This window comes from Pongo pygmaeus, chromosome 19, assembly GCF_028885625.2.
Source record: "Pongo pygmaeus isolate AG05252 chromosome 19, NHGRI_mPonPyg2-v2.0_pri, whole genome shotgun sequence".
In the NCBI taxonomy this organism is placed as follows: Eukaryota; Metazoa; Chordata; class Mammalia; order Primates; family Hominidae; genus Pongo; species Pongo pygmaeus.
The window spans coordinates 95200005-95217553 of NC_072392.2; the positions used below are offsets into that span (position 1 = coordinate 95200005).

The 17549-nt window shown below is 55.3% G+C and overlaps 1 protein-coding gene across 2 annotated transcripts in view; it reads left to right on the top strand.

The window, feature by feature from the left end:
* Positions 1-8096, top strand: part of MGAT5B (alpha-1,6-mannosylglycoprotein 6-beta-N-acetylglucosaminyltransferase B) — a 157120-nt gene extending 149024 nt beyond the window's left edge. Inside the window, exons 16-18 of one of the 2 annotated variants that reach the window (XM_063657124.1) lie at positions 3645-3719; positions 5227-5483; positions 6042-8096. In XM_063657124.1, the coding sequence (XP_063513194.1) occupies positions 3645-3719; positions 5227-5483; positions 6042-6240 (531 nt within the window). In that variant the 3' untranslated portion in view covers positions 6241-8096. The remainder of the gene's footprint in view (positions 1-3644; positions 3720-5226; positions 5484-6041) is intronic. The other variant, XM_054459585.2, reaches the window with a different exon arrangement.
* The last annotated feature ends 9453 nt before the right edge of the window (positions 8097-17549 follow it).

A 17549-nucleotide genomic window follows, 5' to 3' on the forward strand; every position in this document is an offset into this window, starting at 1 on the left:
CCAACCCCAGCCCCCTGTATGGGGAAGCTGGTAACAAGGTGTACAGGTAGGGAAGGGGGCTCCTGTCACTCCACAGTCTCCTCCAGCTCCTTCTCCCCACTTCTCCACCCACCTCCCTCTGCTCTCCTCCCTCTCCCCTCCCCTTGCAAACCAATCCTCCAAGGCTTCTCCTGCAGAGGGGCTCGGGCAAGGCTGGGGAGGGGGACTACATAGACTTTTCCAATGTGGGGAGCAGGGTTTGGCCCAACCTCCAAGACACATTGTTAAGCTGAAAGAGCGAGACACTCCACCCTGTGGATAACTTGCCCCCCGGAGGCCCAGAAAGCGGGGTCGGGGGAGGGCTGTGTGTGTGAAGGTGCTGGGATAGTCGCGGGTATTTCTGGTTGGACACAGAAGAAATTGGTAACTGGGGGACGGACTGAGTGTCTGGGGTGAGAGGAAACTTCCCTTTCATTGCTTTCCTGTTTGATTTTTTTTTTTACATGAACATCTGTTTAATTTTGTTAATTAGTTAATTAAAAAATAACAATTACAAAAGGATTAAGGAAGCAAGGTATTGCAAATCTGACCAGCTGAGATTTGTGCCGGGCCCCAAACCAGCCGAGGCCCCTCTGGCCTTCAGACCCCTCCCTTCTGTGGGCCCCACCCCTCCGCATAACGGTTCACCCCCTCTTAGCTCACAGCAGCTCAAAAACGTTTATGTGCCCAAGAGTCACCCGGGGGAGGGCCTTAAATGCAGATTCTCGAGCCCATCCCGCACCTTCCCATTTAATAGGACCCAGCTTCGCGTGGGAATCTGCATTTTAAACAAGAACTCTGGGTAATTCTAATCATCCCATTTTATTATTTTTTTAAAATTTTCTTTTTATATTATTTGAATAGAGACAGGGTGAGGGGGGGGTCTCACTTTGTTGCCCAGGCCAGTCTCGAACTCCTGGGCACAAGCGATCCTCCCGCCTCGGCCTCCCAAAGTGCTGGGATTACAGGCATGAGCCACCATGCCCGGCCTAATAATTCTATTTTAGAAAACAGATTTAGGGACAGCTAGTGGAGGCTGAGAGCACATGAGGGCTGCCATCATGGGGAGTGGCTTGTTCTGCAAGTCACGTGGCCTTTTACAGGGAGAGGGAGGGAGGAGCGGCCAGGATGGGGAGAAAGGTGAGAAGAAGAGGTGAGAAGAGGGAGGTCTAAGACACAGCGAGCCAGCCCCCAGCCTGACAGCCATGGAAAACCAGGGCCCGGCACCCCTTCTGTGTCTCTGCACCTCCCTGGGTTTGCCTGTGGACATCTCTGTGTCCAGAGCAAGGCCATTTAAGGTGATGCCAACACCGGCCTCCGCCGAATGACAGCACCCCTCCCTGCTGTCATTCCCGCAGGCCAGCAGTTCCCAGGCAGGATCAGCACCTGTCACTCTGTCAAGACTGATTAGGGCGCACACCTGTAATTAGACCTAATGGGGGTAATTTCCAGGCCAGGCAGGCTGGCTCATCCAGCAGGAGATTCGTGGCAGGCGGAACGTCGTCATTGGCTGTGAGTGTTTGCTTCACACAGGGACCTTTGAATTATCTTGTGACAAGGGCTTCAGACACAGGAGTAAGAGTAACTCAGAGATTTGCTGTCACGGAGCCGGGGAGCGGCATTTGGAAGGGAAAGCTCTTCTCTGGGGAGTTTTATTTATAACCTGGGAGTGAAGCCTTGTCCCCGCAAGACCCCCAGAAGTGAGTGGGGCTTAGAGGCTCCCGGGACTTCGTCATGAGTGTTTAGGGAACCAGCTGGGGCAGCAACTGGCTGCCAGGGTCTTCTTGGGCCATCGGCTTGGGAATGAGAGCAGGTCGGGACAGGGATGTGCAGAGCACTGGGCTTCAAGGCTGGGCTGAGGATGGGACCTGCAGATTCTCCGGGACTTTGAAGTTGCCCCAGCGTTGAGAATACCCATGCACAGTGCCGGGGGATGTCAGTGCTGGGGCAGTGTCCGGCTTCAAGGACATCAGTGACTGCCGCTTCCCTGGGACCCTTGAGTGTCAGGGATGTCCCCTTGGCCAGAGGCCCCAGGATGGGTCTCCTAAGAAGTGGGGTACACAGAAAGCAGGACCGAGCTTGGCGCAATTGGACTTTCTAGCACCACCCAACACTGATGCGGAACAAAAGAGGTGGTTGCAGGCTTGAGTCAGATTTCACCCACTGGCTAAAGACAGGAAAGCGGCCTCATTAGGAGATGGGCTGGGCCAGGTCAGGTGCCACCAGGCATGGTGGGGTGGGGAGGTTGAAGGCTAAAACAGACCTTTCTCTGAGTCTGGGATGGCTCCTTCCTGGGTCCTGACCACTGCCCCTGCCCTTCCAGGTCAGTGATTTTCTCCACGGTGGCTCTGCGCTGGGCCTGAGAAGGTTAATGGAACAGGAAGGGGTTGGTTGGTTAAGAAGTGAGGGGGAGGCAGGAGTACCCCCTTACTCCTCTGTCACCTCTTCCCTCCGTTCATTCCCCTGGCTTCTTGGACCCCAGCTACTGCATGCATCTTACCACAGGACAGATTGCTGCGTGACTATTAGATATTTATTTATTTATTTTTGAGACAGAGTCTCGCTCTGTTGCCCAGGCTGGAGTGCAGTGGTGCAGTCTCGGCTCACTGCAACCTCTACCTCCCAGGTTCAAGCGACTCTCCTGCCTCAGCCTCCCAAGTAGCTGGGATTACAGGCACCCGCCACCATGCCCAGCTAATTTTTTTGTATTTTCAGTAGAGCCGGGTTTCACCATGTTGGCCAGGCTGGTCTCGAACTCCTGACCTCAGGTGATCTGCCCGTCTCGGCCTCCCAAAGTGCTGGGATTACAGGCGTGAGCCACCGTGCCCAGCCAACTGTTAGATATTTAGACAGACAGCCTGTGGCCTCTGTTTGGGGGTTTGTGCCTGTGGGGGCAGGGTACTTTACAAATGTCATCTCATTCCCGCCGACTGGGAGATGCCCCTGTGTTCCTCTGCATGAATGTCCCATGTCTTGGGCAGGATACAGGCAGAGCTGGGGATGCCTTTTCATTCCATGGCTATTTCCTGAGCACCCACTGTATGCCAGGCACTGTGCCAGGCACCGGGGATTCAGTGTGAACAAGCCATAGTCCTCACCCTCAAGGGGTCCATAAGTTCACAAGAGACATGAGGAATAAACATGAGACAATAACACAGGGGCTCATTCTGTGCTGGGGGACGTCTGGGGTGCTAGGAGTCACCAAGGAAAGTGTTCCTGTAACAGGAGTGGGGGTGGCGCTCAGGGAAAGCTCCCTGGAGCAGGTGATGCCTAAGAGGGTGGGTGGGCTATGGGAAGAGGAGGTGTTAAAGCCCAGGAGGGGACAGAGCACTGAGCTTTATCCTCTGTGCTGTTGGGACCAGGACCTGGGAGGGGGTGGGGAGGGAGGAGGCTGGGCCTCGTGGGTCCTGAGCCTGTGTCCCGGAGGGCCACTGGAGGGTGTGCTGGGAACAGGGACTCTGAGCTGGGTGGAAGGGCCAGGTGGATGGGGTGGTCGGCTCCCTGGTCGGCATCCTGGGCACAGGACGTGAGAGCCCACCAGACCTCCACCCCCAATGCCGAGCATGGCAGGGCCCCCGATAGCTGGGCCTTCTCCCGCCCCATGTGTCTGCCCATCCCTCCCACAGGTAGACCCCTACCTACCCTACGAGTACACCTGCGAGGGGATGCTGGAGCGGATCCACGCCTACATCCAGCACCAGGTCAGTGAGCCCTCTGATCTCTGCCCCAGATCCTGTCAGACCAGAGGAGGAGGCTGAGCCAGCTTCATTGTCTGCCCAGGGCCCTGCACCTGTGAAACCATCCAGCTCCCTGCTCCCTCCTCCAGCCTGTCCAGTCTCTTTTCCCAGAGTTCCCTCAGGGCTGGAGACAGGCAGGCCTGACTGCAGGCCTGGAAAGCAGCACTGCTCTGGGCACTCCTGCTGTCTGGGCCCAGCCTTAGAGCCCAACTCCACGGCACTAACAGAAACACAAAGACTTTCATTCTTAGAAAACAGTGGTTCGAAAGTCTGCTAACTGATTGGGATTTGGTAACTGAATGGGAAGTGAAGATCCCCAGACTCTCCACCCACCCGCTAAGGATGGCAGTGAGACTGGAATGGGAGATTAGGATCTCTGGCCTGAGAAACCAGGGGACAGCCCCACGGTTTCAAAAGCTCGGCCACCTCAGCCCCCGAGGGAGCGCCCGGGCAGGCAGCTGTCCCAGGAGTACACTCCTTTCTCCTCCCACGGGTGCTCAGGGTGCCTGGAAGTCATGGGTGAGGAGGAGGGCATGCCCTATTCCTGGGGAGTCCTGGCCCCCCACTGCATCCTGGCGGGGAGTCCTGGCCCCCCACTGCATCCTGGCGGGGAGTCCTGGCCCCCCACTGCATCCTGGCGGGGAGTCCTGGCCCCCCACTGCATCCTGGAGGGGAGTCCTGGCCCCCCACTGCATCCTGGCGGATCTGAGCTACCATGAGGACTGCAGGTGGCCCAGATGGAGTGTGGCTCTGCAGGCTCCGGGTGTCCAGGGTGATGCCCGGGGTGGGCCTTGGGCTCAGGGCCTTGGGGCAGGTGGCTGTATGGCTGTGAGAAATTTCCACGGATAGTACGTGACCTCCCTTCCTATCTTGTTGGCCCCACCAATATCAGGGGCCGAGAGAGTCTGGTTCTCCCCTGTCCCTTTACAGATGGGAATACTGAGGCCCCCAGAAGGGAGAGCATATTCAGGTGAGGGGGTGAGGGTCGGGGCCGTGGCCAGAACCCAGGACTGAACCCAGACAGGAAGCTCACAGAAAAGCATTCGTGGGGCCCTCCGGCCCCTGGAGTTGAACCCTGCAGGGAGAGCCTCACGGCCAGCCTGGGGCCCTGTCCCCATGGAGGGCAGGGCTCGTGGGCCCCAGGGTAGGAACCCCAGCCTGACCTGAGCATTGAGGCAGCTCCAGGGCACACAGGATGCAGAGGGCCCTGAATCCAAGTTCTGTTCTGCCATCCAACCCCAAGGCCCTGGGTGGGTGCCGTGACCTCTGAGCCTCCATAATTCCTGTAAGCGATCTGGAGACATGAGTGTCCATGAGAAGTAAATGAAATAATGCAGGTAAAGCTACCTGGTATTCAGTAAGCGCCCAGTAGTGGTGGCTCGTACTGGCACGGCAGGGCCACACCCTCAGATGTCTCCCAGGCACACCTGGGTCGCATTTCCCCACCCTAACACTGCTCTCCTCCTTGCAGGACTTCTGCATAGCTCCAGGCCCTGCCCTACCAGAGGCCCACGCCCCGCAGAGCCCCTTTGTCCTGGCCCCCAATGCCACCCACCTCGAGTGGGCTCGGAACACCAGCTTGGCTCCTGGGGCCTGGCCCCCTGCGCACTCCCTGCGGGCCTGGCTGGCCGTGCCTGGGAGGGCCTGCACCGACACCTGCCTGGACCACGGGCTAATCTGTGAGCCCTCCTTCTTCCCCTTCCTCAACAGCCAGGACGCCTTCCTCAAGTGAGTGTTCCCCCACCCTTCCCACCCAGCCGCTAGCTATCCTCGCTGGCCCAGCCGGGCTCACTGAGAGCTCTCACGCCCAGAACCGGCCCTCAGCCCTGCCAGTGTCGGGGGATGTAATGCTTTCCAATGAGTCAGGAAGGATCCAGAAGGGATCCGCCAAGCCATTATCCAGGTCATTGCTGCCCTACTCTTGGCCAAGCCCTCAACTACCAGGGAAAGCTCCTTCCATTGCCTGCTCTCTTCCACCCACTCAGCCCACTGCCCAGCCTGTTTGGGCATCGTCCTGTCCCAGACCATGAAAGCTGTCCCGGGTGCTCCTCCTACTGGGTATGCCTGGGTCCCCAGCCCCTCCAGGCCAGGCCCCTCTCTTCTCCAGGGGTCCTTGGACAGCAGGTGGGATAAAGGAGCCGTAACACATCTCCTTACCTAGGCTGGGATGGGATGGGCCAGAGAAGGGCAGCAGGCAGGACTAGGCTAGGGGCAGCCCCTACCCCGCCCCAGCCCTTCTGCCCAAGTGACCAACGCTGAGTGACGGTGCTGTGCGGTGCCTGCCAGGCTGCAGGTGCCCTGTGACAGCACTGAGTCAGAGATGAACCACCTGTACCCAGCCTTCGCCCAGCCTGGCCAGGAGTGCTACCTGCAGAAGGAGCCTCTGCTCTTCAGCTGCGCCGGCTCCAACACCAAGTACCGCCGGCTCTGTCCCTGCCGCGACTTCCGCAAGGGCCAGGTGGCCTTGTGCCAGGGCTGTCTGTGAGTCCACCTCTGCCGCCCTGCCTGGCACCCACGCTGGCTCTCTCCTGCCACAGGAGAAAGCACCAGCAGGTTCTGAGCTCTGGCTGCTTGTCCTCCTCGCAACCCCTCCAGGCTGGAGCTTCCTTCCTTAGCCGGGAAGCTGGCAGAGGAGAGCCGTGCACAGGAATAGGAGGCAGCACGCCTAGCCCCTGGGACCTCCCAGGCAGGCTCCGGTTCTCTCCTAGGGACTCACGGCAGCATCATGGCCAAGCAGATGTCGGACTGCTCAGAGTTCGCATGGCCCAGGAGCAGGTGGTCGGAGGCCCCTGGCTTTGTGCAAGGCCAGATCTGGGCCAGGGGGCGAAAGGAACCCAGTCATTCTTGGGCCCAGGATGGGGCCTGTAGACTTGCAAGGGAGAGGAGCAGGGACCAGGCTGCCCCACGGTCCCTGAAGGGTCCAAGGAGGGGCCCTCCCCATGGCCCTGGAGAGCGGTCCTGGGTGGTACCTGCTCCAGGCAGGGAAACTGGAGGCTCGCCCTTCTCCTGTGAGGGGAGCTAGGCACACAGGGCCCATTGGTGTTTGGTATGTGGACAGAGGGGCAGGGGGCTGGGAGAAGGCTAAGCCGAGGGGTCCTATTTGTGCCTCCCCTTAGCCCCTTCCCTCCCGATTTCCTGATTCCCTCTACACTTGAGGACCACAGTTGGGGGTGCAGGGACCACCCAGACCCTGGTTGAATTGTTTCTCTCTCCTGCTTGTTCTAACCCTTTTCACTCTGGGCTTCTCCCAAAACCCATCCTGGCATGACCTGCGACTCCAGACGGTGGATTTGTTCCAAAGCCTCAATCCCTACCCCCTCCAAGGGGCAGGTTTCCACTCCAGCCTCAGAGAACAGGCTCTGGGACCCCCGCCCGGGGGTGGCCTTCATGCACCAGCCACTTCCGCAGGTGCTGACTCCCCCACTCCCCGGCATTTTTTGCAGACAAGGGCTTGGGATGGAGCCTCAGCCCCATGGTACGCCCTGCCCAGTTTCCAGTTGCCCTGTCCACTTACCCCAGGTAGCCCCCCACCCCATCAGTGCCGAGTCCTCGTCCCTACCTCCGGCTTCGAACCGCCTCCGGATCTAGCTGTCCTTCTCCGAGTGGCATGCCTGCCCCAGGATGCCCCCTTTCCTTTCCCCCATGCCCAGAGCCCCGCCTGCCTCAGCGGGTCAGGCCTTCAGAACACTGCCACCCACCCAGTTTTATAATCCCGCTCCCTCTCCAGGCAACCCCACCCACCAACCTAGGCCTGCTCCTCCGCCCTTCCCGGGAGGCAGCCCCGGGATGCTGAGAGTTGGTGGAGGGGCCAGGCTGGACACTTCCCATGGGAGTCCCCTCCAGACCTGGCTGGCCCCTGCAGCCACAGAAACCACGATGGCAAAAAAATCTCATTGGTTCCCAAGGACTAACCTGTGGGGGAAAGCAATAGAGACATTCTTTTTCTCTCTTTTTTTAAAGATTTATTTCTTGAAATAATAAATATTTTATTGGGATGTGAGATGCGGAAGAGGAACTGTGCTGATTCTCATCTTTTCCTGCGGCATCCAGAGCTCGCCCAGGGTGGAGGGCAGATAGCCAGGGTCCCCAGGTTCTGCTCCATGTCACTTGGGGCACATGGGGTGCTCAGGTCTGCAGAGCTGGGTGCTCTCCGCTTCAAGCCGCCCAAAGGAAGTCGCTGCTGGTGGCAGTGACCCAGGGTCATCTCCTGGCTGCCCCAGAGCTGTGACTGCAGGCACCCTGACAAGCAGTGGTGAACTCAGTCATGTTCACCTCAGGCTGGCCTCTGCCTACCTCCAGCTGGCTGTGACAGTGGCTGCACGAGGTCAGAGAACACAAATCCATTTTGATAAGAGCCTGAGCCACATCATGAGAAAATGAGCCGGTGTTTACCGCCTCGGGCACTGGGCTGAGAGTTTGTCCCATGCTTGAGTTGTCATTTCGTGCACTCAGCTACCCTAGCAGGTAAGTACTATTATGTTAATATTTCCATTTTACAGCGAGAGGCACAGAGAGTTCAAGTAACTTGCCCAAGGTCACACAGCTTGTAAGCAGGGAGGTGGGATTTGCTATAAAATGGGGATCGTTTTCAAGTCGTGGTAAGGAGCAAATGGCTGGATAGAGTGACAGCCTGGCATGGTGGCCCTGCATGCACGGTCTTCGCTCCACGCTTTTTTTTGAGACGGAGTCTCGCTCTGTCACCCAGGCTGGAGTGCAGTGGCACAATCTCAGCTCACTGCAACCTCTGCCTCCTGGGTTCAAACGATTCTCCTGAGTTCAAGCGATTCTCCTGCCTCAGCCTCCCAAGTAGCTGGGACAACAGGCGCATGCCACCACACCCGGCTAATTTTTGTATTTTTAGTAGAGACGGGGTTTCGCCATGTTAACCAGGCTGGTCTGAAACTCTGGACGTCAGGTGATTCACTTGCCTCGGCCTCCAAAAGTGCTGGGATTACAGGCATGAGCTACCATGCCAGGCCTTCGCTCCAGGTTTTATGTGATCCTGTATTTGAGTCACTGCACAATCAGGGCCTTCCTTCCCACCAAGGGTTCTCTACTGGGGCAGTTTTGTTCCCTGGAGGACAGCTGGCACTCTTTTGGATTGTTGTGACTTGAGACGGGGTGGCATGCTATTGGCCTTCAGTGGGGTAGAGTCCAAGGATGCTGGCAGCATCCTCCAGTGCATAGAACAGCCATACCACGTAGGATGATCTGGCCTGGAGCATCAGCAGCGCCAAGCTTCACACACCCTGTTCCAGGCCAGTGGTTCTAAAATTTTGGCATGCCTCAGAATCACCCGATTCCTGAGCTTACTGAAACACATGTTGCTGGTCCCCACCTGCAGAGTTTCTGATTCAGATCTGGAGTTGGGCCCTGGGATTTGAGTCTTTAATAAGGTCCAGGTGGGCGGGAGGATTGCTTGAGCCCAGGAGTTTGAGACCAGCCTGGGCAACATAATGAGACCTTGTTTCTACAAAAAAAAAAAAAAAAGCCAAGGTTGCTGGCATGCGCCTGTGTTCCCAGCTACTCGGGTGGCTGAGGTGGGAGGATGGTTTGAGCCTAGGAATTTGAGGCTGCAGTGAGCCATGATTGTGCCACTGCACTCTAGCCTGGGCAACAGAGCAAGACTTTGTCTCAAAAAAAAAAAAAAAAAAGAAAGAAAGAAAGAAAGAAAAAGGCCAGGCATGGTGGCTCACACCGGTAATCCCAGCACTTGGGAGGCCGATGCTTGAGTTAGAGACCAGCCTGGGTAACACAGACCTCATCTCTCTAAACAAAAACAAAAACAGAAAAAACCTCTGGGTGCTGCTGCTACTACAGGGGGCCAGGGCCCACACTTTGAGAACAGCTGGTCTAGACCAAGCAGGTACTAGTAGGCATTTCAAACATGAGAGTACCAATAACTTGGTACTAGTTTTTAATTGACAGTGACTATGGCCGTTTTCTTCTGTTCCAGCATGTAATGCCAGGTGAGAGACCTCATACAACCAAATCTGCTCACAGAGATCAAAGCCACAGGCCATCAGAATTCCTCCTGTCCCCTCATTTTACAGATGGAGGCCTGAAGAGAACAGGGGCCTGGTCCATATCGTATAGCTGGAGGAAGAGCCCAGATCTCAGTCCCTCTCTGTCTCTGCCTCTGTCCCTCTCTGCTGTGCTGCTTAAAAGAGGCTGAGAAAAGTATAGTTGAGCCAGGCATTTTCCATGGTCTCGTCCAGCAGGAGGGGGTTAGGGCTCAGAAACCTGGCCAAGGCCTTCTTTAGGAACTGAGCCTAGTTAGGGAAAAAAAAAAAAAAAAAAAGGCCAGGTGCGGTGGCTCACGCCTGTTGTCTCAGCGTTTTTGGAGGACAAGGTGGAAGAATCTGAGGTAGAAGGATCACTTAAGCCTAGGATTTCAAGCAACATGGCAAGAACCCATCTCTACAAAAATTGTTATTATTTTTATTTTTTTGAGATGGAGTCTCACTGTGTCACCCAGGCTGGAGTACAGTGGTGTGATCTCGGCTCACTGCAACCCCCGCCTCCCAGGTTCAAGCAATTCTCCTGCCTCAGCCTCCCGAGTAGCTGGGATTACTGGGATTACAGGCACCTGCTACCACGCCCAGCTAATTTTTGTATTTTTAGTAGAGACAGGGTTTCGCCATGTTAACCAGACTGGTTTTGAACTCCTGACCTTAGGTGATCCACCCGCCTCAGCCTCCCAGTGCTGGATTACAGGCATGACCCACTGCGCCCGGCCTACAAAAATTACTTAAAAATTAGCTAGTGTGGTGGCAAGTGCCAGTGGTCCCAGCTACTCGGGAGGCTGAGGTGGGAGGATTGCTTGATCACTTGAGCCCGGGAGGTCCAGGCTACAGTGAGCTGTGATCGTGCCACACCACCGCACTCTAGCCTGAGTGACAGAGTGAGGCCCTGTCTCCAAAAAAAAAAAAAAAAGGACTTCTTTTTTTGAGCAGTTTTATGTTCACAGCAAAGTTGGGTGGAAAGTAGATTTCCCATATGCCACCTCCCCCACATACACAGGCCACCCCCACCATCCACATCCCCTACCAGAGTGGTCCATGTGTTCCAATCTATGAGCTTACACTGAGTATCATCAACCAAACACAGTTCACATTAGGGCTCACTCCTGGTGCTGTGTATTCTACGTGTTTTGGCAAATCTTTAATGAGATGTATCCACTATTATGGCACCATACAGAGTGGTTCCATTGCCCTAAAAATCCTCTCTGCTACCCCTATACATCTCTGCCTCCTCCTAACCCTGGAAAACCACTGATCTTCCGACCGTCTCCATAGTTTTACCTTTTCCAGATCATCAGGTAGTTGGAGCCCTACAGTCTGTAGCCTTCTCAGATTGGCTCCTTTCCCCTAAGTAACATGCATCTAAGATTCCTCTGCATCTTCTCGTGGCTCGGTGCCTCATTTCCGTTTAGCACTGAATAATATTCCATTGTCTGGATGGATCACAGTTTGTTTACAAATTCACCTACTGAAGGACATCTTGGTTGCCTCCAAGCTTTGGCAGTTCTGAATAAAGCTGCTATAAATGTTCACGTCCAAGTTTTTGAGTGGAATCCATTTTCTTTTCTATTTTCTTTTCTGCTTATAACAGTCACAGTCATTTATTTTGCCCACAGATCTGCAATTTGGGCAGGGCTTGGTGGAGGTAATTTGTCTCTGCTTCACGTGGCATCAGCTGAGGTGGCTTGCCCCGAGGCTGGAGAATCACTTCCAGGACAGCTCACTCATGTGGCTGGCAAGTTGGTGCTGTCAGCTGGGGAGCTCAGCAGGGGATTTGGGCTGGGGACCGTGGTTCTCATCCGTGTAGGCCTTTCCAAGGACTCTTGTGCTTCCTTGCAGCATGGTGGCTGGGTTCCAAGAGTGAACATCCCAGGAGGACAAGGTGGAAGTGAAAGGCATTTTTTTTGAACTAGCCTTGGAAGCCACATGCTGTCAATGCTGGCATACTCTATTGGTCAAGAGAGTCACAAAGCTCCTCCTGCTGCAGCTCATGAGGAGGGGACATAGATGCCACCTCTCAGAGGGGTGTCAAAGTCACAGCAGAAGAAGTGCTCGTGGAATGGGATATAGTGTTGCCTCTATCTTTGGAAAATATAATCTGCCAAAGATGTATCTTGGTCTTCCAGCATTTCTGGACTATTGTCCTCATCCGGTCCAAGATGGCTCCCTTCTAAGGCCTCATTCCATCCAATGAAAGAGAAAAAGGAGAGGGGGAGTCAGCTCATGCCACTTCTGATTGTGCTCCATTGGCCAGATCTTAGTCACATGGCCATACCTAGGTTTACCGGTTTATTGTAAAGGATTTTGCAAAGGATACAGATGAGGAGATGCATAGGGCAAGGTATGAGGGGGGTGGAGGACACGGAACTTTCGTGCCCTCCCTGGACGGCCACCTCCCAGGAACCTCCACATGTTCAGCTGTCCAGAAGCTCCTGGACACAATTTCCAACTAATTCGGGTAAATGCCAAGGAACACGATTGCTGGATCATATGGTAAAAGTACATTTAGCTTTGTAAGAAACTGCCAAGCTGTCTTCCAAAGTGGCTATAGCATTTTGTATTACCAGCCCTGAATGAGAATTCCTGTTCCTCCACAGCCTCACCAGCATTTGGGGTTGTCAGTGTTTTGGATTTGGGCCATTCTGATAGATGTGCAATGGTATCTCATTGCTGTTTTAATTTGCATTTCCCTGATGACATATGATGTGACATATGTATTTGCCATCTGTGTATCATCTTTGGCGAGGTGTCTGTTCGGGTCTTTTGCCCATTTTTTAATTGAGTTGTTTTCTTAGTGTTGAGTTTTAATAGGTCTTTATATATCAGCCTACTTTTGAATCCTGTCTGAACTTTTAAATGAAGCTGGAGGGGCTGTCTGGCAGTAGTTGGGGGAGAAGTTGAGAATTAGAATTTGCAGCCCAGATGTTAGTGCCAGGCAGAGCTGCGGCTCCCACGCCTTCCTCTGAAGCTGGCCACACCTCCTTCAGCCCTGGCCCAACTCTGAACAGTGGAGGGAAGGGCAGGCACGGGCTGGCCTCACCACCACCCTGCCTGGTGACCACCCCTCCCCACGCACAGGTGAGGAAACAGGTGTGATGAAGCCCCTCAGCCCGTGGACTCACCTGAGGAGCCAATTAAACCAAAAACCAAAATATCTAGGCAGGGCGGCTCACACCTGTAATCCCAACACTTTGGGAGGCCGAGGTGGGCAGATCACTTGAGGTCAGGATTTCGAGACCAGCCTGCCCAACATGGTGAAACCCAGTCTGTACTAAAAATACAAAAATTAGCTGGGCGTGGTGGTGCATGCCTGTAATCCCAGCTACTCGGGAGGCTGAGGCAGGAGAATCGCTTGAGCCCAGGAGGTGGAGGTTGAGACTCCATCTCAAAAAAAAAGAAAAAATTCTTATTTTTAGAGTCATGGTCTCACTCTGTCACGCAGGCTGGAGCCCTCAAACTTCTGGGCTCAAGCGATCTTCCCACCTCAGCCTCCTGAGTAGCTGGGACCACAGGTGTGCGTCACCAAACCTGGCTAATTTTTTTTATAGAGATGGGGGTGGGCATCTCTATGGACACTATGTTGCCCAGACTTGTCTCAAACTCCTAGGCTCAAGTGATCCTCCCACCTCGGCCTCCCCAAGTGTTGGGATTACAGGCGTGAGCCACCGCACCCAGCTAGGCATCAGCGTCTCATCAAGCACTCCTCTATGTGTCTAGTGTGGTTCTACTGTGAACCACTGCACTTACCCATCATACCTGGCTAGCTCCTCTCTGCAGCCCTCGTGGCTTTGCCCTCCAAGGAGGGAGAGGAGGTTGAGTACCAACTAGGGGAGGCCTCATTTGAAGCCTTGGCCTCCAGCCCCAGCCCCTGGTCTGAAGCAATTTCTCTCGTAGCCCAGGGCCCACTAGGCTGAGTCCAGTGGAGGAAAAGGCGTGGGGTCCAGCTGGATCTGGGGGCAAAGGATGCAAACAGGCCTTGGCTGGCTCCAAGACAGTCCTGAAGTTCAAGGGCGGGAGAAATAACGTGAGTGGGAGGCTGGTAACAAGTTCCGTCCCCCAGAGCCAGGAGGCTGGAGGGCAGCAGAGAGGATGGGGTCCCAGGTCCCAGCAGGCCTGTGGAGGTCCAGGAGGCAGTCCCCACCCTGGGTTCTTCTCTTGGCAGCCAAGGCACCCTCTTAGCTGGGCTGGGCGGGGCTGGAGGCCAAGCAGCTAGACCTGGTGGACCTGCCTTCCCTGTGCTCCGGCCCTACAGCTGCCCCAACTCCGTTGGCTGACTTAGAAGGCTCCCAAAGACCCCATATGTTCCCTAACCCCACCTTCCCACAGCCTCCCCTGGGGAAGATCTGACTTCTGGGAGGCGAGAGCCCAGGCAGTTTGGGGTCTCAAAAAAGAGGTCCACAGGGTTTAGGTTTATCCACCCCTTTCTGCCCGGCCACACTGGCTCCTCCACGTATAGGCCTAGCACTCTCTAAAAGGGAATCAACGTATCCCCTTAAAGGGGGGCGGGGTCCTCTTTTCAGGACTGTGCTAGGGTGAAGCTGCCCTGCTCCTCCTTGGCTGTACAGGTGCAGACCCCACCACCCCATCCCGACAAGCCCGGCTCGGAAGGGAAGATGCGGTGAAAGCCCGGTCACGGTCCTCGCAAGAGCACCGAGCTCCTCGCCAGGCTGGCACCCGGCACCCCAACCTGCTGCTGCGGAACTCCCTCTTAGTTTGCACTTCAGCTTCCTCCTCTGTAGAATAAGGGACATAATCCTGAGACACAGGTGTTTTGAGGACTAAAGGAGGTAAGGCAGGTAAGATTCCAGGTGCTGCCTCTGAGATGAGGTGGCTGTTGATGACTGCAAGACACTCAGCTGCTCTGGGGAGCCACGCTGTCTCCAGGGGCAAGGAGCTGCCGCCCCTCCTAGCAGGAGAGCACAGTAAGGCTCAAGTGGTCCCTGGCTCCCAGCCTGCTGCCGCCCAAGGTTGGAAACCCCAAACCTGGGGGAATCTTCTCACCGCAGCTGCTAGGGGGTGGCTGTCCTTGGGCAGAACAACACAGAAGATGCTGTGGGTTGAATTATGTTCCCCCGAAAAGATGCATTGAAGGCACCCCTGGTGCCTGTGAATAGGATCTTTCTTGGAAATAGGGTGTGTGCAGATGTTCATCAATTTGAGATGAGGCCAGACTAGATTAGCATAGGCCTTAAGTCCAATGACTGGTGTCCTTATCAGAAGAGGACCCAGGGACACACAGGGAAGAAATCCCTGTGAAGACAGAGGCAGACATCAGAGCCATGCAGCTGCCCCAGCAAATACTAAGGACTGCTGGTGACCGCTGGAAGCTGGGAGGGCAAAGATGGACCCTTCTCCAGCGCCTTCAGAGGGAACACGGCCCTGCTGGCACCCTGATGTTGGACTTCTGGCCTCCAGAACTGTGAGGAAATACGCTCCTGTGGTTTTAAGCCACAGCTTATGGTAAGTTACTATAACAGCCGTGGGAAGCTCATACAGAAGGGGTCAGACTTCTGCTGCCTTTCAAGATAATAAGAGGCTGAGCCACACATCGTCAGTTGGGAGTTAAACGGCCCCCTAGCCAGGCCGCTGGCTCCAGTGTGCAGCCCGCTTTATCTTTTCGCAGAAAAGCAAAGTGTTTGCTGAAAAAAAGCCTCGAAGGAAAAAGAACGCAGCCCCCCAGGGATGCAGACCAGTCCCCCCGCCCCAAAAAAACACCCACAACACAGACCTTCAGGGCACCTGGGGTGCAGAATCCAGGCGCTTACAGCAGGAGAAGGGGGTGGTCCCCAAGCCTGACTTTTCAAGTTGATTCTGCGCTCCTCTGGGACTGGGCCCCTCTCCGAGTCAGCCTGAGATCATCTCCCTCTGAGTCTCAGCTAAAAATAGTCCAGGCTCCGACGTCTGCATATATTTGAATATTGGGCTCAAGAGACCGTGATTCTGGGGAAACAGTGCAGCTGGTTCCCCCTGATGTTGGAGCGTGAAGCCAACACAGCACGTTCTCCCCATTAAACTCTCAGCTCCCACAGCTGCCCAGGCCTGACCACCAGCCATCTCTTCCTTAGAGACCCTTTGTGGGGTGTCTTCTCCAGTCTGGGGCCCCACGGAGCAGCCCAGAGCAGGGTGGGATTTGGCTTTTGGAGTGCTGGGAGAGTTTCAAGCTGGTGTCTGAGGCCTGGGAGGGCTCCTTGGGCCCACAGCAGATACCCCTGGCCCCCGTGGCTCCCCCAGCCGCATGCTGGTGCCGCCCCCCCCCGCCATCCTTGGGCCTCAGAAGGTGAAGGGTGGGTGGAGACTATGAATCCCCCAGCCTTGTCTCAAGCTGGATTTAGACACCCTCACTTTCCCCTTTCTTTTCCCTCTCCCCATCACCATCCCTTCAGCAAACATTCTGCCAGGAGCAGTGCTTGGTAAGGCACTAAGCCCGGAGGGTACAGTCTCCTGTCTAGTGGCTGTGTCCTGAGCCCCTGTGTCCAGGGCTGGGCCTGCTGAGGACTCAAGTGGGCTTCCTGAATCTGCTGGTGCCTGGTTTTAATCAGGTCTGGAGACCGCTCTGCCAATATCTCCGATCTTCCTTCTCCCATAGTGACAGGCCCCTCTCCCCATCTCCCTGTGCTGGGGATGGGTGTTTTTGCTCTCTCCTTCCACAGAGACCACAGTCCTGAAGGGGCCTGGCTTTATGCAGGGGTCTTGATTCTGCATGTCCGTCCCCCAGGCCACACCTCTCATCTCCATGGATTAGTCAGAGTCCAAGCCCTGGACCCCAGGACCAGGAAGCCTCGGCCTGCGCTGGCCACACTCACGCGGCCACCATCTGGTTTTCAGCTCCTGGTTCACTCTGGCCCTTGGGCTTCCCTTCCTTCCTGCAAGCTCATCTCTGCCTTAAGCTGGATGTGGATGCTAGTGGTGGTTCCTTTCCTTTCCATTTTCCTTTCCTTTCTCTTCTTCTCCCCCTCTCCTCCCCTCCGCTTTTCTTCTCTCGACTGACTCTCGTGCTCTGTCACCCAGGCTGGAGGGCAGTGGCGTGATCCTGGATCACTGCAACCTCCACCTCTTGGGTTCAAGCAATTCTCCTGCCTCAGCCTGTCGCGTAGCTGGGGTTACAGGCACCCACCACCACTCCTGGCTTTTTTTTTTTTTGTATTTTTAGTAGAGACAGGGTTTTGCCATGTTGGCCAGGCTGATCTCACACTCCTCACCTCAAGTGATCTGCCCGCCTTGGCCTCCCAAAGTGCCAGGGTGACAGAGCCACTGCACCCGGCCGGTTTCTTTTATTTTCTGGTGTTTCATAAAGAAAGGCTACGCAGTTCCCGTGCCTGACATAGGACGAAGTTGTTAACCTTCCCAGAGGTGCTTTCATGTAAAGAGTGGCTTCTCTTCTGGGATACAACAAAGAACGTGGGCCGTGGAGTCAGACAGCCCCGGGGTCAAACCTTGTTTTGGGCCCCCATCACTAGCTGTGACCCACAGAGTTTACGTCTCTGAAATTTTGTTCCATCACCTGGTTAAATGGGGACAATATCACCGTCTTGGAAACAAATGGCCACAAATTTAAGTGGCATAAAATAACACAATATATCTTACAGTCCTGAACATCAGAAGTCCGGAACGGCCCTCACTGGGCTAAAATCAATGTGTCGGCAGGGCTGCCTGCGTCCCTCCTGGAGGCTGTATGAAAGAATCTATTTTCTTCTTCTTCTGTTTTCTAGAGGCTGCCTGCAGTCCCTGGTTCTCGACCCCTTCCTGCATCTTTAGAGCAAGCAATGACCAG